A 23,270-nucleotide genomic window follows, 5' to 3' on the forward strand; every position below is an offset into this window, starting at 1 on the left:
CATAAGGCTTGTTGGTTAAAATAAGGACTTTGGATTTTACTAAGATGGAAAGCCACTGCAGGATTTGAGTATGAGAATGTCATGATCAGACTTGTAGGAGTGTCCCTGGGGCTGCTATGCTGGGAACACCCAAGGGGCAAGACCAGGAACTAGCAAGGATACAACTATAATAAATAACCTAAGTAAGAGATGGTGGCTCGTTAAGACTCGGGAAGAAGCAGGTCAGAAATTGGAAGATAAAACTTGGGGTTTGACAGTTACCTTTGGAAAAGACTACCAAGACATAGGTCCAGAATTTAAAGGAAGGTCTGAACTAGGGGTTGCCACTTAGAATTCAACAAAAGGTAATATTATTAGCAGTAATCGAAACATAATGATGAAATCTAACACTACCACTTACTTACTAGTAACAAATTCTTTAGGATCTGGATCTTAGTTTCCATAACAAGACGAATTGAGAAGTGTCAACTGGTGATAGTGTGCAAGGTGAGGACCCTAAGCCAAGAACTGCATGAGCCCATCTCACGGGGGGAACCTTGCTGTGGAAACCGCGATCAGTTTGCGAAACTACGGCAAACACCCCAAACTCCCAAAGACTGCAAAAGGAAACGTGCTCCAGGTCCTGCACCTCCTCGCGGTCTGCGGCGTCTAAGCCTCGCGAGATTTGTCAGCCGGGCCCAATCCACGCCCACCCACGTCTCGCGATACCGAGGTGCAGGAGCCGCTCTCGACCGGCGAGGGCTTGCAGGAAAGATGGAGAGTCCGATGTTGGGTACAGTGGAGACTGCGGATAGCGGAGGGGCCGGGCCATGCACGAACTCGGAGGAGCGGGAGGGCCGGGAACCAGAGGGGGTGCGATTCGACCACGAGAGGGCGCGCCGCCTGTGGGAAGCAGTGTCCGGCACCCAGCCGGTGGGGAGGGAGGAAGGTGAGTCCCAGGTCTCACGGACTGGAAGCCCCTCACCCCTGCTCGGCCCTCAAGGAGTGGCGTAAGCGGCGGGCGGGACCTCGGACCGGCTCTGGGGTTCTTGTCACACCCACTGGCGCCCGGCCCGCCTCCTGGCGTGTTGCGCTGGAGCGCTCCAGGACTCGTGTCCGCAGCAGGACCCCATTGCACGAAGGTCCAGGACCCCTCACGCTCAGGCCCCGGGTCTTCCTCCCTCATTCCTCAGGCTCTTATCCTCCATGTACCAGAGCGCACCTTTCCCCAAACTCGAGAACTGTCCTCTCAGAGACCCACAGAACCTTCCTTGCCAAATTCGTGGCCGGCCCAAGTACCATTTCTCATCGTCCCAGTCTCCGGCATTCCACACTTGTAATGTCTCCTGCCTCCCTTTTTCTCTCAAGCCCTATACTTCTGAGACACGTAGAAGGTTTAACCTTCCCTAACCCAGGGCCTCACACGTTCAGACAAGCACGTGCCTCCTACTATCTGAGCCCTGGTTTACCCCTGTTTCTAAGGTGTGTGGCTTCTGTCGCTGGGACCTTATTGTTACATGAGGGATAGGAGCCTGAGAAACTGACCCAGGTGTACTTTTAAGCTCCAGCTTCTTTGTATTTCACACTCCAAAAGCAAAGTTGTGTACCCAAGGCCACTTCAGGGGTCACTTCTAGGCTTCCCAGCTTGCTTGACTGGGTAAGATGAGAGAAAGAGGAGGATAGAAGAGCTAGCCTGACCTGGTTGTGTGACTCCCTGCACAGTACTTTCCAGAGAGGAACTGTATCTGGGCTTCTGTGCTAATCCTATCAGGTATCTTCAGGGAAATCATTTTTTCTTTACTGGTTTGTTTACTTACGGAGCAGACTACTCTTGGAAAGTCTAATATGTTTGTGAACTGAAAAATCCAATTTTATGAATTTTAATCATATCCAAGGAAGGTATTTTTAAATTTGAGTGTATACTTTTCCAGTCTAACAATTAGTCTAGCCTGACTCCTAAATTAATATGTATACTGTTTCTGAGCCTCTCATACTTTTAAATATGTTTGTAACAAAGTTGCCTCCTCCCCCCAGTTTTCCTTTCATTAATTTCACAGATGTTCACTGACTGTTCCCCAAGACTGAGCATCAAAGTTACAGAGACACGTAACACTAAGTTCTGGCTTTTCTTCTTTCTCTCTCTCTTTTTATTTTAATATTTTTTGTAGTTGTAGATGGACATAATGCCTTTATTTTATTTGTTTATTTTTATACAGTGTTAAGGATCAAACCCAGGGCCTCACACGTTCAGACAAGCACAATGCCACTGAGCTGCAGCCCCAGCCACTGGCTTTCATTTTCTTATAGCACCCTCATTAAGTTATAATTTGTACACCATAATAAGTATACCACTCAGTAATTTTTACTGAAAGTGTAGAGTTGTATAGCCATAAAGACAGTCCAATTTTAGAACATATCCATCACCCCATTAGTTTCTTTGTGTTCCTTCACATTAAATCCTCACTCCCACCTCCTGACCTAGATAACCATTGATCTGTTTTCTGTCTCTTTAATTTTATCTTTCCTGGACATTTCATATAAACAGAATCATACAATATGTTATCTTTTGAATTTGACTTCTTTTAGCATGTTTTTGAGGTTTAGCCAAGTTGCAGTATGTATTAGTACCTTATTTCTTTTTATTACTAAATAGAATTTCACTGTATAAATACATATACCATATTTTATTTATCCATTCATTAGTTGTTTACATGTGGATTGTTTCCAGTTTGGAACTTTTATGAATAATGCTGCTATGAACATTTGTGCTTAAGTGGTTTATTGTTGTTGTTGTTATTTTGTTTGTTTTCAAGGTCCTGGGAATTGAACTCAGGAGTTCAATTTACTTTAGCCCTGAACTACATCGCCAGCCCTTTTATTTTTTTTGAGAGAGTCCCACCAAGTTGCCAAGGCTGGCCTTGAACTTGTGATCCTCCTGCCTTAGCCTTCTGAGTAAACTGGGGTTATAAGTATGTGCCACTTCACCTGGCTGTGCTCAATTTTTTGTGTGGACAAACATTTCTCCCTAGGAATGCAATTGCTGGGTCATATGGTTATTGGCCTTGGTGTATTTAATTTTGGGGGGAACTGTCAAATCATTTTCCAAAATGGTTTTATCCTTTTACAGCTCTTCCATGAATATATGAGGACTTCCCTTTCTTTATATCCCCCCAGATATTTGTTATTGTTTTATCTTTACCATTCTAGCGTGTGAAGAATTATCTGATTTTCTTTCTTTCTTTCTTTTTTTTGATGCTGGGAATTGAATCCAAGGACTTGTGCATGCTAGATAAGCACTCTGTGTAATTGGATTATTTATCTTATTACTGAATCATAAGAGTTATTTTTATATTCTGAATACAAGTTCTTTATCAGGGATATAATTTAAATAAATTTCTTTTCTATGACTTTTTTTTTCTTCCAAACAGTGTCTTTTTTTTTTTTTCCTTTTGGTACTGGGTATTGAACCCAGGGACTTACACATGCTGGGCAATTACTCTACCACTGAGTTACATCCCCAGCCCTTTTTTATTTTATTTTGAGACAGGGTCTCCCTTAATGCCCAGGCTAATCTGGAATTTACATTGCTTTAGCCTCCTGAGTAGCAGGGATTATAGGCATGTATCACCACACCTGGCTTCTATAAACTGTTTTGAGTTAATATTTTATGTATAGTATGGCGTAAGAATCTAAAATTTTTTTTGCAGTTGTCTTAGCACAATTTGTTGGGTAGACTATCCTTATACCATTGAATCATCTTGATGCTTACAGTGAAAATCAATTGGCCATAAATGTAAGAGTTTATTTCTGGACTCTCAGTTTTGTTCCCTCCATCTATAAGCCTATCCTTGAGTCAATATCATACTATCTTGACTACTGTGACTATGTTAAGTTTTTTTTTTTTAATATTTATTTTTTAGGTGTAGATGGATATAACACAATGCCTTTATTTTTATGTGGTGCTGAAGATCGAACCCGGGTTCTGCCCGCACTATGCGAGCGCTCTACCACTGAGCCACAATCCCAGCCCCTATGTTAAGTTTTAATGTGTCAGTGTAAGTCCTCCAACTATGTTTCTTTCCCAAATTGTTTTGCCCATCCTTTTACATTTTTTTCCATTAAAAAATAAATTTTAGGATCAGCCTGTTAGTTTCTTTCTTTCTTCTTTCCCCTTCCTTCCTTGCTTCTTTCCTTTCATCCTTTCTTTTCCTTACAGGTTGGAATACTATTTAGCCAAGAAATTCAAACCCAAGACCATGCTAGGCATGTCCTCAGCCCCTGAGTTCTATACACCCAGTTTGCAATTTCTGCTTTTAAAAGAATCTGCTTGGATTTATACAGCAGTTGCATTGAATTTATAGATCAATTTGCAAGAATTGCTGTCAAGACAAAATTGAGTCTCTGATATCTGGAAATAGAATGTTCATTTTTTATTAACATGTATTGTTACATATTAATGATGTTCAATGTAACATTTCAGCACATACATGTAGCATGTAATGACCAAATCTAGCCTCCCTTTTTTCTACCTTCCCCCCAGACACCCTTCCTAACTTCTAGTTATCACTATTTCTACATTCAGGTCAACTTTTTTTTTTTAGCTTCCATATATGAGAGAAAAGATGCTGTGCTTATCTTTCTGTGCTTTGGTTATTTCACTTAAGACCTCAGTTCCATAAGTGTTGTCAAGATTTCATGACAAGATTTCATTCTTTTTATGGCTAAATAGTATTCCATTGAGTATATATTCCATATTTTCTTTATTCATGTGTTGATGGACACTTATGTTGTTGCCATACTTGGCTCTTGTGACTAGTGCTGCAAGCATACACAAGAGTGCAGACATCTCTCCTATATATAATTTCATTTCTTTTGGATATATACCCAGAAGCAGGATTGCTGGATCATATGAAGGTTTTATTTTAATTTTTTGAGTACCACCTTACATTTTTTCATAATGACTGTACTAATTTACATTCCCACCAACAGTGCACAGGGGTTCCTTTTCTCCTATGTATCCTTACCAGTACTTGTTAACTTGTTATCTGTTGTCTTTTTTCTTCTTCTCCTCTTCCTCCTCTTCCCCCCCTTCCCCTTCCATCTTCCTGGATTAAATAACAGGCCTCACACATGCTAAATAAGTGCCCTACCTCTGACCTACATCACCAAACCTTTAGTTTATTTTGAGACAGGGTCCAGGTTGCCCAGGCTGGTTTTCAATCTAATTGTGCCTCAGTCTCCTGAGTAGATAGAATTGCAGAGTCTATCTTTGTATTTAGGGTTGTTTTTTTTTTTGTTTTGTTTTGTTTTTTGTTTCATGAAGACACATTTATTTAGATCTTGAATTTTTTTAGTAGTATTTTATATTGTAATTAAAAAATTAAAATGTATTGTACTGAAATTACATTGCAATTTCAATAGAAGTGGCTGGAGTGAACATTTTATCTCGGGGAAAGGGCATTTAGTCTTTCACCACTGAATATGTTAGCTCTGGCTTTTTCATAGGTGCCTTTATGAGGTTGACTCCTAAGTATCAGTCCTCAGAAGAGTTAAGTAGTGTCCACCTTTATCCTCTTTCCTGTGAATTAATCTTCCCTGTTGGATGAGAATATAAGGAAGAGGCTCAAGACAATTGCATTCCTTCTGAAGGAACTTCCCTTGGTCAAATAAGGAAACTTTAGAGGAACAGCCCCTGCCACCATCATCACATACCCCCCCCCCCCCCAACCCCCAGAACTCTTTTGGGAAAAAGGATCAAGATATGAGGGAAGGGTGGAATAGAGGATAGAAGAAGGTCAGAAAGACCTTGATTTTGAGGCCTTTCAAATTGTCTGAACAGATTAGTGATTTGTATTATTCTTCAAATCACTTATTGTGTAGAAGTCACCAGTGAAGTGGAGTATGGTGGTGCATGCGTGTAATCCCAGCAACTGAGGAGACTGAGTCAGGAGGATCACAAGTTTGAGATCAGGCTCAGCAACTTAGTGAGACCTTGTCCCAAAATAAAAAGGGCTGGGAATGTAGCTCAGTGGAATGTAGCCTTTGGGTTTAATCCCTAATAATAAATAAATAAATAAGGACTGGGGTGTAGATCATGGTAGAGTGCTTGTCTAGCATGTGTGAGGCCCTGGGTTCACTCCCTAGTAATGGGGGGCGGGCAATAAAAAGAAGTCACCAGTGAAGCTTCCTGGGCTTTTCTTTAAAAGAAGATATTTAATTATTTATTCAATTTACTTACTTAAGTTTACAGTTGGCCCTTTGTATGTGGAGGTTCCATATCTGCAGATTCAACCAACTGCTAATGGAAAATATTTAGGAAAAAAACATTGTGTCTAGGGGGTGGGGCTATAGCTCAGTGGTAGGGTGCTTACCTAGCACAGGTGAGGCACTGGGTTCGATCCTCAGCACCACATAAAAAGTAAATAAAGTTATAAAAAAATTTGTAATTGTGTCTGTATTGAACACACAGACTTTTTTTCTTTATTCCACAAATAAGAGTATAACAACTGTTTACTTAGTATTTACATTGTATTAGGTATTATAAGTAATCTAGGAATGATTTAAAATATATAGGAGAATATGTTTCGGTTCTATGTAGATACAGCTGTTACCCAGACCTCTGCCAGGGACCTGACCCTGGGGGTCCCTATGGACCAAATTAGGCCACCTACTACCTCAAAGAGAGAAAAGTGGTGAAGTATGAAAAGAGTTTAATTCAGTATGGGCCATATTGGGAAGATGGTGAAAGCTATATTCCCCATAATGACAATTGCTCCAGGATTATACAGGGCAAGGACAAAAGCAGGTCCGATGGGGGTGTGCTGTATACTCAGACTGTGGTCTGGTAGATCAGCTGGCATCAGGGAAGCTAGGGAAATTGTTACTGCTTGGGGTTGGGGGAGTTAGTTTCTATTCCAGCCTGCAGACCACTGGAAAGGAGAGATAACTTAAAAAGTGAGAACAGGTTGGAGGGACAAGATGGAGTCAATGGGCTGCCGTACCCTTCTCTAAGTCCCCTCTGATAGTGCTGAAAATTCTAGGCCACAGGCCCTCTATGGCCTGCTTGCCTACCTGCCAGCATTTCAGATGTGCCCAGATGGTGCATTTGAGCAGGTGAAATCAGTGCCAAGTTTCCTAATGAATATATTTCATATCAATAAAGTGGGTGATCTGGTTGTAATATATTGTTTTTCACAGGAATTAATAAATCTGTTTTCGTTTTGGATAAACATAAAAAAAAAAAAGATGGAGTCAATTAAAATAAGGACTATGTCCTCCTTCATGAGGAGCAAAGGGCAATGGTATAGTTCCACTATGTCATTTTATAAAAGGGACTTGAACATCTGAAGATTTTGGTATTCACGTCTGCAGTTCCTGGTTTGAATTTTGGTGGAGAGGGGCAGGTTTTGAAACCAGTCTTCTGAATACTGAAAAATGATTGTATTCAGATTTTTAAATTTCTTCTTGAGTCATTTCTGCAACTATCTAAAAATCTAAGTTGTCTGATATATTGGAAAAATTGTTCATATTATTCACTAACAATCCCTTAAATTTCTGCAGAGTTGTTAGTAACATGCCCATTTTTGTTCCTGGCTTTAATATTTATGTCTTTGTGTGTGTGTGTGTGTGTGCGCGCGCTCCTAAGGAATGAACCCAGGGCCTGCCCTTGAGCACCCCCAGCTTTTGTGAGGGGTTTTTTTTTGATCATTGTCTTTGTAAATGTAGGTAAGGTTTGCAAGATTTGTTGATCTTTTCTAGTTTCTAAGGTGAAAGTTTGTTGCTAATTTGAGACCTTTCTTTTCTGGTATAGATGTGTAAAATGATAAATTCCCCTCTTAAGCACTTATGGTTTTCATTTATGGTTCCTTCACAGCTCCATTGACCCTTGTAATTTCCTAAGTGACTAAAGGAATAAGAACTGTCTTTGTCAAAATATTTGTCCTTTTGTCCTTGTTTCCTAAAATAGCTCCAGAGCTATAGAGGTGAAAAATACTCTTTTATTTATTTCAACTACATCTGAGTTTATGTTAATAAGGTGATTTTTGGAGAGTCCCTCGATAACCACAGGTTAAAGGACTAATTGCTAGGTGAACCAGCCATATACTCAGAGGGTTAGAACTCACAGCCCCTGCCATCCCCCAGGAGGGGAGAGAGGCTGAAAGTTGGCCAGTGATATAAATTAATCATGCCTACATAATGAAGCCTCCATAAAAAACCAAAAAGACTTGAGTTCAAGGGCATACAGGAAGGTGAACCAGAGCACATCCACATGCCAGAGGATGGCACACCCAACTCCACAGAAATGGAAGCTCTGGTGCTTAAGATCCTTTTAGGCTCCCTGTATGTCTTATCTGCCTGTTTATTAGGATCCTTTAAAATATCCCTTATAATTCACCAGTAAACAGTGAGTGTTTTGTGAGCTACCTGAGCAAATTAATCAAATCTGAGGAAGGGGTTTGTAGGAACCCCAATTTGTAGTCCAAAGCACTGGTAAAACAACCTGGAGCTTGTGATAAATAGGAATCAGAAGGGGGGGGGGGCGCATTCTGTAGTAGTACTGAGCCTTCAATTTTCTGTGAGATATTGTTACCAAAAGCTCAGTCCTTGTCCCCAAGGCCAATCCAATAATGACACAGTTTTGAAAAAAAGGAAAAAGATGGTTCATTGCTTTACTAGCAAAGAAGAAGCACAGGGGACTCCTGTTCCACAGGCTGAAATTCTGCTCATAGGGGAACGGAGGGCTTTTAAATCTCTTAAAAGGCTGTATTCGAAGTGTGCCCTAGGGTGGGGTGAGGGGGGTGGGGTCATCCCAAGTGCACCCTGTCCTTTGTTATTTTGAGAGATAGTCACTTCCTGCATCTTCCTGTGGTGGGTGTGTGCTCAAGCACAGATAACTGAAGGTAATCTTGTTCCTCACCCCCGGATTAGGGAGAGGAGAGGGAAAAGAGGAAAAGGAAAACATGTCCTTTTAAGCAGCAAGGGCTATATTTAAAAGGTAAAGTAGACCACTGTTACAATTTGACACCATCTCCAGGTAGAGAGTGTCAGAATTGATTTGAAATAGAGGGCTCAGCTAGTGTATGATTGCTTGTCTGGGGCGAAATTCCCATACATTTCGACACAGAAGCCATATTGTGTTACAGGAGTATAGAAGGAGAAACTGCTTTTGTTTTGTTTTTGTTTTTGTTTTTACAGAACATTGCTGTAGCTAGATCCCATAAATGTATATTATGTTTTTATTACTGGAGTCCTTAGGCAAAGTCTAGTCTGGTGGTCCCAACAAACCAGGCCTGGACACCTGTCATGGTATGCCAATCAAAGAGTCTGAGCAGTGGTAAAAGCAAGAGAGGAGCTTTTAGTGGGCATGCTGGGAAGAACAGACATAGGGATCTAATGACCAAAAATCTGTCTTAAAGGGACTAATAGAAACTTTGACATTTTATTGGGAAGAACAAAGAAAAACGTTGGGGGCTTACATGGCTGGGAGATTGCATAGCTAGCAGAATAAGTCCTCCTAGTCAGGCTGTGATCTGATTTATCATTTATCTCAGGGATTCTGGGAAGTTCATCATTACTTGAGGGGTGATTCGGTTCCCATCCTGACATGCTTGCTTCTGCTTAGGGGCCAGCCTCAGTTTGTCTAGTCATGTTTGTGCTTAGGGGGCAGTCTCATCTTGGAGTGATCTGTTCAAGGATCACCTATGTTTGGAGGTAGTTTCACTTCCTTGTCATAAAGATGCTTATCAACCAGACCTTTTGTTCCTGGAATCCAAGGTAACTATGGAGGAAGGTGACTCAGTTAAAAAAGCAAATGGAGACAGAGTGACAAAATGGTGTTGGGCCTTCCTTCAGTTTCATTTGTCAGTTCAAAATAATTTCTAATTTCCCTTGTAATTTGTTCTTTATACATGTTCAATTTCCAGATATTTGGAGATTTCCAAGATTTCCTTTGATTCTGGATTTTTTATTAAATTCCATTGTGTTCAAAAAACGTACTTAGTATGAATTTAGTTCTTTTAAATATGGTGAGACCCGATATGTCCTATCATGGAGAATGTTCCTTGTTGAAAAATCAACATATATATCAGAATTGTTGGTCTTTAAATGTCAGTTGGTTTGAATTGATTGATAACATTATTATAGACTGTTAACTGATTTTCCAACTAGTTGTTCTATTGATAATTAAAAATGAGGTATTAAGATGGGTGTTGTGGCGCACACCTGTAATCCCAGCAATCCCAGCAGCTCTGGAGGCTGAGGCAGGAGGATCGCAAGTTCAAAGCCAGCAATTTAGTGAGGTCCTAAGCAACTTAGCAAGATCCCATCTCAAAATAAAAACAAAAAATAAGGCTGGGGATGTGGCTTAGTGGTTAAGCACTGTGGGTTCAATCCTGGTACCAATAAGAAAAAAATAAATAAAAAAGAGGTGTTAAGCCAGATGGAGTAACACACATCTGTAATCCCAGCTACTCTGAAGGCTGAGGCAGGAAGATCAGAAGTTTTGAGATCAGCCTAGGCAACTCAGTGAGACCCTTTCTCGAAATAAATTGAAAAAGAGCTGGAGATGTAGCTGAGGGATAGAGTGCTTGCCTAAAATGTGCATGTGCAAGACCTTGGGTTTGAGTGGACTATTTAGACTATTTACATTTAATTATTTTTTTTAATTTATTTTTTAGTTGTAATTGGGCACAATACCTTTATTTATTTTTATGTGTTGCTGAGGATCAAACCCAGGGCCTCACACTTGCTAGGTGAGCACTCTACCCCTAAGCCACAACCCCAGCCTTTAGACTATTTACATTTAATTATTGATATGAAAATTAAATTTTCATTTTATTTATTTTCTTTCTGTTCTCTTCTTCCTTTACTGGCGTCTTTTATGTTACATATTTTTAGTCTGCCATTTTAATTCCTCTGTTGATTTTTTTTTTTTTTAGAGAGAGAGAGAGAGAATTTTTAATATTTATTTTTTAGTTTTCAGCAGACACAGCATCTTTGTATGTGGTGCTGAGGATCGAACCCGGGCTGCACGCATGCCAGGCGAGCGGGCTACCGCTTGAGCCACATCCCCAGCCCCTCTGTTGATTTTTTAAAATATTTTTTTTAGTTGTAGTTGGACACAATACCTTTATTTTATTTATTTATTTTTATGTGGTGCTGAGGATCGAACCCAGCACCTTGCACGCACATGCTAGGCAAGCACTCCACTGCTGAGCCACAACCCCAGCCCCTCCTCTGTTGATTTTTTTCAACTTTTTTATCTTTTAGTTTTTAAATGATACTCTAGTGATTGCAATATGGATCTTGACCCATCCCAGTCTACTTCAAATTAATGCTGACTTAATTCTCGCAAAATATAAAAATATTTCTCTACTATACCTCTATTCTGTATATTATTTTGTTTTTCTAATATTGGGGATTAAACCCAGGGGTGCTTTACCACTGAGATACATCCCCAGCCCTTTTTTTTTTTTTTTTTGAGGCAGAGTCTCACTACCTTATGTAAATTATTATAATATTTGATAATAAACAACTACATTACAGATTCTTTATTTACTATACTCACATTTTATTGTAAGTTCTTATTTTTAAAAAACTTACTATTTGGGGCTGGTGCTATAGCTCAGTTGTAAAGCACCTGCCTCGCATGTGTGAGACACTGGGTTCCATCCTGGGTTCCATAAAAATAAATAAAGACATTGTGTCCATCTACAACTAAAAAAATACTTTAAAAAAATTACTATTTGATTTAATGGTAGAATGCTTGCCTGGCAGCTTGTAATCCCCAGTTCAATCCCAGCATCCCCCAAAATAAATAAAAACTTACTGTAGTTGGACACAGTGGTTCACCCCTATTGCAAGTTTAGGGCCAGGCTCAGCAACTAAGCAAGACCCTATCTCAAAATAAAAAGAATTAGGGATGTAGTTCAGTAATGAAGTGCCTCTGGGTTCAATCCCCAATATCAAAAAGAGAAGGAAAAAAAAAAAAAACTAAAACAGTATGCCATGTTGAACCAGTAGCAGCCTCATGATCTTTTTACCACACTTCTTGATTGCATCTAGAGATCACATCAAGTATTAACCCATACCCTCTAGGCCTGTATAACTATATGATGTTCATGTAACAAGATTGCCTAACAGTGACTTTCTCAGAAAGTATCTCTGCCATTATGTGATACATGATTGTGTATTTATAGAGTTATACACCTATCACTACTGTCTTATCTCAAGAGCATTTTCATTACCCTAGGAGGAAACCTGTACCCAGAAACAGTCACCCCTGGCAACTTATCTTCTTTCTATCTCTGTGGACTTGCTTATTCTGGATATTTCATGTAAATAAAATTGTATGATACATGGCTCTGTTAGCTTTCATCACTATGACAAAAACTTGAGATAAACAACTTAAAAGGAGGAAAGGTTTGTTTCAGTTCCTAGTTTTGGTTTCAGAGTTTTCAGTCCATGGGTGCTTGACCACATTTCTTTGGGCCTGTGGCAGGGCAGAATGTCAAGATAGGGAGTACGTAGAGAAAAGCTGTCACCCCATGGCAGCCAGGAAGCAAAAGAAAGACAGGAATGGGCCAGGGTCCCAGTATACTCTTTAAGGGAACACACCCCGATCACCTACTTCCTCCAACTAGACTCCACATCTTAAAGTTTCTTCCACCTCCCAGTAGCACCATCTACTGGGGACCATGCCTTCAGCACATGAGCTTTGGGGGGACATTTAAGATTCAAACCATAACAGTGGCCTTTGCATATGGCTTCTTGCTCTTATTGTAATATTTAAAAGTTACATTGGATATGGAGTTCTTGATTAATAATTTTGTTCTTTTTCACCACTTTCCATATCCTTCTGTTGCCTTCTATCCTTCATTCTTTCAGAAGAGAAGTTAAATTATGAATTGAATTATTTTAGTATAAATGAGTTATTTGTCTTTTGCTGCTTTCAAGATTTTCTTTTATCTCTTGACAGTTTGACTATGATGTATTTAGGTATAGATCTCTTAGTTTTTATCCTACTTTGGGTTCCTTGAGATTTTTGGATATGTTGGTTGTTTTTCATGAAATATAGGGAGTTTACAGACTTTTTTTTTTTTTTTTTTAATTTTAACCCCTTTCTTTCTCTTCCCTCCTTCTGGCATTCTCCTTATGCATGTATTAGTGTATTTGATTCTTTCCCATAATCTCTGAAGCTTTGTTCATTATTCTTCGGTCTTTTTTCTCCTTGTTCTTATATTTGATATTTCTGTTGATCTATCTTGAAGTTCACTGATTCTTCTGCCACTTTTATATTCTGTTGAGCTCCTCTAATTAATTTTTCATTTAATATATTAGACTTTTAACTTCAGAATTTCCATTTGATTTTCTTTTATACATATCGTAAGTAGACAACTTTTAGTATCATATCATCAGTGCCCTTATGTTTGCTTTTTTAATGCCTTTTTCATTGAATAAAAATTTGAACTTCTTGACACTATCAACAATATGGATTCACAGAACAAATAGAAGTACCAAGGCTTGGTAGCCTTAATGTGGCCAACTCTCTGGTTTATTCTTGTAAGCTACCCTACCCATTAGACTATATTGCCTAACCATTGTCTCCATGGGTAGGTTATTATTCTAGGAGAGAGTTCTCCTAGAATCTTTTGTTATTTGCTGCTTTTAGCTGTAACTAAAAGCCCATTGCCTCTTAATAAGCCATAATAAGTAGGGGGTGATAAATAGATTTCATCCCTCTCAGAGGACTACCCGCAGTTGTTGGTAAATTTTCCTTTTTAGAGGGGGTAGAGTGGGATGCTAGGCAAGCACTCTGAGCTACATTCCCAATCCTATTTATTTATTTATGTAGATATATAGCATGCCTTTATTTTATTCATTTATTTTTTAATGTGGTACTAAATATTGAACACAGTACCTCACATGTGCTAGGCAAGCACTCTGCCACTGAGCTATAGCCCCAGCCCTTATTTTTTTTCTGACTTAAAATGACCTTTAACGTACGACACAAGTCAGATTTCAGAAATTAATTCACAATTTCATTTCAATAAATGTAACACCAATTGAAAATATCAGTAGATTAAAAGACATATGAATGTATAAAGTGTAACACAAAATTTTATCTTTGCTTTAAATATAGAACACTTAGAGAAAATGATATTCATGACATTATTTCTACTAACAAAACCTGAGAAATAACCTAAATGTAAAAAAATAAAACAATGGTTAACTAAATTTGTGTGCATCTAGTTGAAATTTCCTGTGTTAAAAAGCAAGAATCTGGGGCTGGGGATGTGGCTCAAGCGGTAGCGCACTCGCCTGGCATGCGTGCGGCCTGGGTTCGATCCTCAGCACCACATACAAACAAAGATGTTGTGTCCGCCAAAAAATAAAAAATAAATATTAAAATTCTCTCCCTCTCACTCTTTAAAAGAATATGTTCTTTAAAAAAAAAAAAGCAAGAATCTGAAGACTTTTTTGGGGAGGAATGAACTGGGAATTGAACTTAGGAGCACTTGACCACTGAGCCACATCCACAGTCCTATTTTTTATTTTATTTATTTATTTTTAAAATTATTTGTTTATTCTAATTTGTTATACATGATAGCAGAATGCAATTCATTTCATATTATACATATAAAGCACAATTTTTCAAGTCACTGTACACAAAGTATTTTCACACCATTCAAGTCTTCATACATGTACTTAGGGTAAAGATGTCTAACTCATTTCACCGTCTTTTCTACCCACTAGCCCCTTTCTTTCCCCTCCCTCCCTGCTTTTCCCTATCTAAAGTTTCTCTATTCCTCCCATGCCCGCCCCATCGCCATTATGAGTCAGCATCCTCATATCAAAGAATACATTTGGTCTTTGGTTTTTTGGGATTGGCTTGCTTCACTTAGCATTATATTCTCCAACTTCATTTACTTACTGCAAATGCCATGATTTTATTCTCTTTTAATGCAGAGTAATGTTCCATTGTGTATATGTGCCAAAGTTTCCCTATCCATTCATCTACTGAAGGGCATCTAGATTGATTGCATAATTTAGCTATTGTGAATTGTGCTGCTATAAACATTGATATGGTGTCCCTGAAGTATGCTGATTTTAAGTCCTTTGGGTGTAAACTGAGGAGTGGGATAGCTGGGTCAAATCCCAGCCCTTATTTTTTATTTTGAGACAGAATCTCTATAAGTTGCCCAGGTTGGCCTTGAACTTGCACTCCTCCCGCCTCAGCTGGGATCATGAGAATGCACCACCATGCCCAGTCATTCCCAGACCTTTTTAATTTTATTTTGAGACAGGACTTTGTTAAATTGCCCAGGTTGACCTTGAGCAATTTATTCCTGCCTCAGCCTCTCAGGTAGCTGGGATTAAAGGCATACATCACTGGAACTGGCTGAATTGCATGTTCTAAGGTCACATCAAGGCTCAAGGAATAGCAAGCAAAGTTTACTATTAATTGTAATATAGGAGGTGGTTTAATCATTCTGTGACCAATCATCCTAGCTCTAAGTCAACCTAAGGCAACTTAAGGTACCATAGTCACCCAAAGATAGTGATCACTTTGTCTCCCAGATGCCACTTCCCATAAATTTATTAAGTCTTTGAATTATCTTCCTTTGGGGATGAGGGTACTGGGAGTTGATCCCTGGTCCTCATGCATGGTAAGTACATGCTGTACCCCTGAACTGTTCCATCACTACCACCACCCCGCTGCACACCTTATGAATTATCTTGCTGTCTGTGTTAGTCAACTTTTTGTTGCATCACCAAAATTACCAACAAGAACAACTTAGAGGGCTTGGGGATTTAGCTCAGTGGAAGGGTGTTTGCCTAGTAAGCACAAGGCCTTGAGTTTGGTCCTCAGCACTGAAAAAAGAAGAAGAAGAACTTAGAGGGGAGAAAGTTTATTTTAGCTCACAGTCCCAGAAGTTAAGTCCATGGTTAGTCAAGTTCATTGCTCTGGGCCCTAGGTGAAACAGAACATCATGGCTGAAGAGTGTGGCAGAGGAAAACAGCTCACCTCTTGGCTGTCAAAGAGCACAGAGAAAAAGAGGAAAGAAGGAGCCACAGAGAAGATGAACCCTTTCAGAGCGTGCCCACAGTCACCCACCTCCTCTAGCTTTTCCCCATTTGCCTACAGTTACCACCCAGTCCATTCACACTAGGATAGACTGATTAGGTTTCAGCTCTCACAATCCAATCATGTCACTTCTGAATATTCCTGCATTAAGATCGGAAGTTTGGGGGCTGGGACTGTAGTTCAGTGGTAGAGCACTTGCCTCACAGGTGTGAGACCCTGGGTTCGATTCTCAGTACCACATAAAAAATAAAGAAATAGAAAGATTAAAAAAAAAAAATAGGAGATTTGGGGGAACATTTCATATTCCAAATCATAACACTGTCTCACACTGGTTCTCTCTGTCTCTACTTCATTGACCCTGTGAAAATCTGCCTTATGCTTTATACTCTGATAGCCTGTACCCTAACACTTTCTAATTGGCTACAGACTGGATACAAATGAAATCCTATCAATCATAACTTCTCATAAGATTTAGAAAGTTGAAATGTAGTGCTTCTTGGCTATTGTTGCTGTTGGGGAAGGCCATGGAACCTTGAGCTCTTCCTTTATCAGTGGTCTAGCATCCATTCTCCAGCTTTATATGTTGAGGGGTAGGTTCCATTGATGATGAAAACTGAGAGGGCTGCCTTAGAGACCCTTATTAGCCTATTGGAACATTTACTCGTTATTCTGGAGGTCCAATCCAGTGCTGTCAGCCTACCTGGTGATTTTCTAAGCTGTATCAAACCATTTCTGCCTGTTGGATTAGATGTGCATATCAGGGCAACAGGGTTGTGCAGTCAGACATCTCAGAATTCTGATATTTGTGTAGGTTCTTTTCCCTCTGTAGGACTTCGCTTCCTTCAACTTCACAACTTCTCTCAGTTTTTATGGATCTGGAATTTGGAGAAGGCTTGGTTGCATAGTTCTCATTCAAGGTCTGTTACATATGCGCACTCTGATGGTGGCTGAAGTTGAAATAGCACAAGAATGGAGCTTCTTTTTGTATCACCAGGGCCTCCCTGTATAGTCTTCCTGCATGGAATAGTTTGGGCTTCTTCACAGCTTGGTGGCTTTAGTCGTCAAATTGTTCACATGATGGCTGAAGATTTCAAAAGCAAATATTCTCAATTTGGCTCTTTTTTATCATTTTTTACTCCATATGTCTATGTTGCTTAGTGCTCAGCCACTGATTCCACAGATTTTTCTAAATACCTGAAGGCAATAAGGCCTTACTTGGTCTTCTGTTGAATCTGTGTGTTGATAGGAAAGCATATTTAAAATTCAGGCCACTTTGAAGTTTGTCCTGTCTTTTATTTCCCCCTGGGCCATTCTGCATCTCTTTGAAGTGTTCATAGCCTTATAATGGGCCAGGAGTGTATCTAACATGGGCCCTCTCACAGTCTCAGCCAGGGACATGCTTATCCCAACCATGACTACCGCTTCAGGTCAGTAGAGCCCTTGGCTCTTCCTGCCTCTGAGATCACCACTTCCACCAACTGCATGTATTGCAGCATAGAGGCCTCACCCACCATTTAGAACACAAGTGGTATTGCCCTTCCCTGGGGAAGTTATTGGTTCTCTTCCTGCTCCTCTCTGGCAGGACCTCTGCCCCTACTGAGTGCATGAGGAAATGAGAGCAGCCCTGAGGGAAAGAAACCCACAGATCCCCACTGTTCTTACCCAAAGTACAACAGTTTTGGCTTTTTTTTTTTTTTTTAAGTTGTAGTTAGACACAATACCTTTATTTATTTATTTTTTATAATTGTTCCCCTTTTTTTTTTTTTTTAGAGAGAGAGATATATCCCCCCCCCCCCCCCCACGGACACAACATCCACAACATCTTTCTTTGTATGTGGTGCTGAGGATCGGACCGGGGCCGCACGCATGCCAGGCGAGCGCGCTACCACTTGAGCCATATCCCAGCCCCTTTATTTTATTTATTTATGTTGTGATGAGGATTGAACCCAGGGCCTCGCACTTGCTAGGTGAGCGCTCTACCACTGAGCCACAATCCACTCAAAGTTCAACAGTTTTTTCTTGTTGTTTGTTATGGGGGATGGAACCTGGGGGCACTCTACCACTGAGCTACATCCCCAGCCCTTTTTATTTTTTATTTTGAGACAGAGGACAGAGTCTTGCTAATGTTGCCAAGACTGACCTCAAACTTGTGAACTCCTGCCTCAGCCTCCCATATGGCTGGGACTACAGGTATGCACCACCACACCCAGCAGAGTAATCTTTTCAAAATATAAACCGCCCAGGGCTTGTTGCCTCTCATTACACAAAGAATAAAATCTGAAGTTCATACTGCAAATTATGAAGTCTTACATTCATTCAGCATCATCTAGTAGGCTTCATGTTGCCTCTCCAACTTTTTCTCCTACCACTCTTCTTTTACCACACTCTAGCTACACTGGCCTTCTCTCCATTCCTTGAACATGCCACTCATCCCAGCCTCAGAAAGTGACTCAGGCAGGAACGTTCTTTTCCCCTACATCTTCTTGTGGCTGACACTTTCCTATGAGTCTTCACTAACTATCCTGCCCCCATCATTTTCTACCAATTTACTTTGTTTCCATAGCATTTCTCATTCTCTATCATTATCTTGCTTATTTATTTACTCTTTACCTTATGTGCTTTATTTATTGTCATGGCCCCAGCACTAAATCCAGTGCTGGCATGGGCACGGCACTCTGAATACATAATGTGTGCATCATACAAGTGTACTCTCAGGCCAAAGAGTGGGTTCCAGCACAGAGTGTATTCATTTAGTAGGTATTAACCAAGTCCCTGCTTGTGGGTACAGTATTGTACTAAATAGTGGGGATACAGAGTCATAAATGGTGTGCCCCTTCCCTGTGTAGTCTATGGGAGTCAGATTCTGAATGTCCTCAAAAGGAGACCTATCTCCTTTAACAAAACAAAGTCTGGGGCTGGAGGTGTAGAGCAATGTTAGGGCACTTGCCTAGTGTGCCCAAGGTCCTGGTAGGATTCCCCAGCACCCTGTGGGTAGGGAGCAGGATCCAGAATCTCCAGGTGAGGAGGTGGTGGCTGGACTCTGACCCCTGTCTCATCTTTCCATTCTGTGGAGCTTCTTGCCTCTTTTAAAAAGCTGTGGCTCAGGCCATGTGCCATGGTGCATGCTTATAATCTTAGCAACTCAGAAGGTGAGACAAGAGGATCCTAAGTTCTAGGTCAGCAATTTAGTGAGGCCCTAAGCAACTTGATGAGAACCTGTCTCTAAATCAAATATAAAATAGGGCTGGGGATGTGGCTCAGTGGTCAAGTGCCCCTGAGTTCAATCCCTGGTATCAAAAAAAAAAAAAAAGAGAGAGAGAGCTGGGGATGTAGCTTAGTAGTAAAGTACCCTCGTGTTAAATCCCCAGCATCAAAAAAATAAAATACTCTGGCCCAGCAGTCTTCACAGACACAGCCAACCTTGGTTTCTCTGAACACAGCAAGGCAGGCAAAGTCTTTCACAAAAATTTACCAAACACTCTAGGAGAAAAATGTGGTAATAGAATTGTAATGCAAAAAAAAAAAACCGTATAAAGACATTATGTGTATGGTGTGAACATACTTTATATACAGAGATATGAAAAATTGTGCTCTATATGTGTAATGCATTCCACTGCTGTCATGTATTTAAAAAAGATTTTAAAAATCGCACACTAAAAAAAAAAAAGAAAGAAAAAGAAAAATGTGATAATAAACAAGAGATCCTACAGGACCGAAATATAGCCAGACAAACCTTTCTGCCCTAAAAGATGAGCATAGTTAAGCCTTTGATCTAATGGCTTAGAGAGAGAGGCATGTTAGATGTTCTCCACCAAGAACCTTCCTCCTGGGCATCTTTTTTTTTTTTTTACCAGGGATTGTAACCACTTAGCCACTTTCCTATCTCTTTTTATTTTGAGACAGGGTCTTGCTAAGTTGCTTAGGGTCTCACTAAGTTACTGAGGCTGGCTTTGAACTTGCCATCCTCCTGCCTCAGCCTCCTGAGTTACTGAGATTACAGACATGTGCCACCATGCCTGGCTTCTTCTCCTGGGCATCTTGACCACTTTTTGGAACTGGGAGAAAAGAAGCATGGGCTTGTTCTTCCCTCCTAGTTTTCTGGACTTGGCCTCTACTTCTTGTTATTAATGCTATGGTGGAATTCACATCTTGAGTGTGATGGCTCCCTTCTCATAGAGGCAAGTTCTCCATGCCTAACAATTAAGCACAAGCTAAAACCATGTTTCCTACAGTATCGAACTTTTGTGATATGTTAGGTGATTTTAGATGTTTCAAAGTCAGATCCAGAACAGTGAGATAATAATTCCCTTTTCAATTCTCCTGATTCTATCTGGTAGTAAGCCTCAGTTAGGTACTACCATGCCTTTTTTCTTTTTTTGGTACTAGAGATTGAAACCAGGGTTTCATGCATGCTAGGCAAGTGCTCAACCACTGATCTACATCCCCAGCCATTTTTATTTTTATTTTAAGACAGGGTCTCGGGCTGGGATTGTGGCTCAGTGGTAGAGTGCTTTCCTAGCATGTGCAAGGCCCTGGGTTCGATCCTAAGCACCACATAAAAATAAAAAAATAAAGGTATTGTGTCCAGCTACACCTAACAAATAAATATTAAAAAAAAAAAAAAAGACAGGGTCTCAACTGCTAAAGCTAGCCTCAAGCTTTTGAATCCTCTTGCCTCAGACTCCTGAGTTGCTAGGATTACAGGCAAATACCACCATGCCTAGCTATAAAGATTCCTTTTTTTAAAAAAACTTTTTTTTTTTTTAGTTACACATGGACACAATACACTTATTTGTTTATTTATTTTTATGTAGTGCTGAGGATTGAACCCAGTGCCTCACATGTGTGAGGCGAGCGCTCTGCCACTGAACCACAACCCCAGTCCTAAAGATTCATTTTAAAGAGAAGTTACTAAGGGGGCTGGGGTTGTGGCTCAATGGTAGAGCGCTTACCTAGCATGTGCAAACCACTGGGTTCAATCCTCAGCACCACAAAAATAAATAAATAAAGGAAGGAAGGAGGGAGGGAGGGAAAGAAGGAAGGAAGGAAGGAAGGTGGGTGGGTGTTGTGTTCATCTACAACTAAAAAATATTTTTTTAAAAAAAAGTTACTTAGTAGGGGCTGGGATTGTGGCTCAGCGGTGGAGCGCTTGCCTAGCATGGGCGGGACCCGGGTTCGATCCTTAGCACCACATAAAAATAAAGGCATTGTGTTGTGTCCATCTATACCTAAAAAAAAATAAATAAATATTTTTTTAAAAAGTTACTTAGTAAAGAAGGTTTGTATTTATAAAATTATAAAATAAGTAATAATGCAGATGGTGTGAGATGATAGCATAATAACTACATCATAACTGTAGTAGGTGGTAGTAACTAACAACTTTGTATGTATTAGTATGACATTCTATTACTTAGTGCATGTGTTTAAGACAGGGTTGAAAGACAGTGCTGTTGGGGCTGGGCTTGTAGCTCAGTGGTAGAATGTGTGCCTAGCAAGTGTGAGGCACTGGGTTCAATCCTCAGCACCACATAAAAGTAAATAAATAAAAGGTATTATACTTTATATATATATATTTTTATATATACTTTATATATATATATATATATTTTTTTTTTTTTTTTTTTTTTTTGACAGTGCTATTGCGGTCATACTTGTCAACTCAGATTTTTTCTTTTCCCCTCTGTAGTGGAACACATGATCCAGAAGAACCAATGCCTCTTCACTAATACCCAGTGTAAAGTTTGCTGCGCCTTGCTGATTTCTGAATCCCAGAAGCTGGCACATTACCAGGTACCTTTTCCATTGAACATTTAGCACTACTTCACTTCTTTGATCCAGTGCCAAACCCTCACTTCTCCCTGGCGTGCACCGTGAAATGTAATTCTTAGCGCTCAGGCTTTATGTTCATGCATGTTGGCTTGTAACCTGTAGATTGAGGTGATTTCTCTGAGTCTCATCTCTCCCATTCAAATCAGGATCATTATAGTGTGTCTTCCCTTTCAACTTAGTAGAGTAGAAAGCAGAAACTATGAGTTCGAATTTTAGCTCTGCTACTCATCTTGGGCAAGAAACTTCACCATCTTTAGCCTCAGTTTCTTCATGCATGAGGAGATGATAATTTTCTCATTGATTATTGTGAAAACTAAATTTTTATTTATTTAGTTAGTTGTTGATAGACCTTTATTTTATTTTATTTTTTGGGTGTTGCTGGGGATTGAACCCAGAACCTTGTGCATGCAAGGCAAGCACTCTATTGACTGAGCTATATCCCCAGCCCCAATGGGCCTTTATTTTATTTATTTATGTGCAGTACTGAGAACTGAACCTAGTGCCTCACACATGCCAGGCAAGTGCACTACCACTGAACCACAGCCCTAGCCCCAGAAAATTAAATTTGATAGCATGTAAAGTGCCTCTCACAGAGTGGGGACTCGTTAAACTAAGTTTCTTCCCCCACACTCTGCACCTCAAAAGTTTTTGTGAAGATGAATCAGATGAAAATCTAGTCTTTAATGCCTTCAATATGAAATGGCAGTTGGCTATCTTTGATCTTTTTCCTGGGTTCTTGCAGAGCAAAAAACATGCCAACAAAGTGAAGAGATACCTAGCAATCCATGGATTGGAGACATTAAAGGGGGAAATGAAGAGACTAGACTCAGATCAGGTAATACAGCTGCCATGTTGAGACCTCTCACTTCCTGATGAAGCCAGCACACAGGTTGGTGTGGTGAAAGAGCCTGGACTTTGAGTCAGTCTAACTCGGCTACAAATCCTGCTCCTATTTTGTGACTTAGACAGGTTTTATTACTTCTCTGAGCCTCGATTTCTTTCTCTATGAAAATGGATAACATCCTAAATATCTACAGGATTTTCCTTAACTAAAGCAAGACAAGGTTTATAAAAAGCACCCAACACAGAACCTGGCATGTAGTAAGGACTCAGTAAATAGAACTATTATTATTCATGCTACCCAACAATTTCTTAGAGCAGGACAAGAAACTATCCAAGAGAAAGTAGAGGGAAGAAAGCTGCTTACTTGCTTGAGAGCTGTAAAAAAGAACTGAGTTTAGAATGTTTTGAGTAAGTAAGTAAAACAAGTGCCTGCTCTCATTAATTGGTAATTGCATTTAATTTGGGGGTCAGAATTACTGTGAGAATTATGTTGAAATAACCCCTCTCCCTTAGGAATACCTTATTTCTGTTC

At 39.9% G+C, this 23,270-nt stretch overlaps 1 protein-coding gene across 4 annotated transcripts in view; it reads left to right on the plus strand.

Annotated features, from left to right (window-relative positions):
- Nucleotides 1–728: 728 nt before the first annotated feature.
- Nucleotides 729–23,270, plus strand: part of Znf346 (zinc finger protein 346) — a 49,326-nt gene continuing 26,784 nt past the window's right edge. For 3 of the 4 annotated variants that reach the window (XR_003583561.2, XM_027941117.3, XM_027941119.3), the window contains exons 1-3: nucleotides 729–928; nucleotides 21,753–21,856; nucleotides 22,638–22,730. Coding sequence is in view for 3 of the 4 variants with exons in the window: in XM_027941117.3 (XP_027796918.2) it covers nucleotides 754–928; nucleotides 21,753–21,856; nucleotides 22,638–22,730 (372 nt within the window). In the remaining variant the exon portion in view is untranslated. The remainder of the gene's footprint in view (nucleotides 929–21,752; nucleotides 21,857–22,637; nucleotides 22,731–23,270) is intronic. The other variant, XM_071612169.1, reaches the window with a different exon arrangement.

The sequence above is a fragment of the Marmota flaviventris genome, chromosome 5 (genome assembly GCF_047511675.1).
Source record: "Marmota flaviventris isolate mMarFla1 chromosome 5, mMarFla1.hap1, whole genome shotgun sequence".
Lineage (NCBI taxonomy): Eukaryota > Metazoa > Chordata > Mammalia > Rodentia > Sciuridae > Marmota > Marmota flaviventris.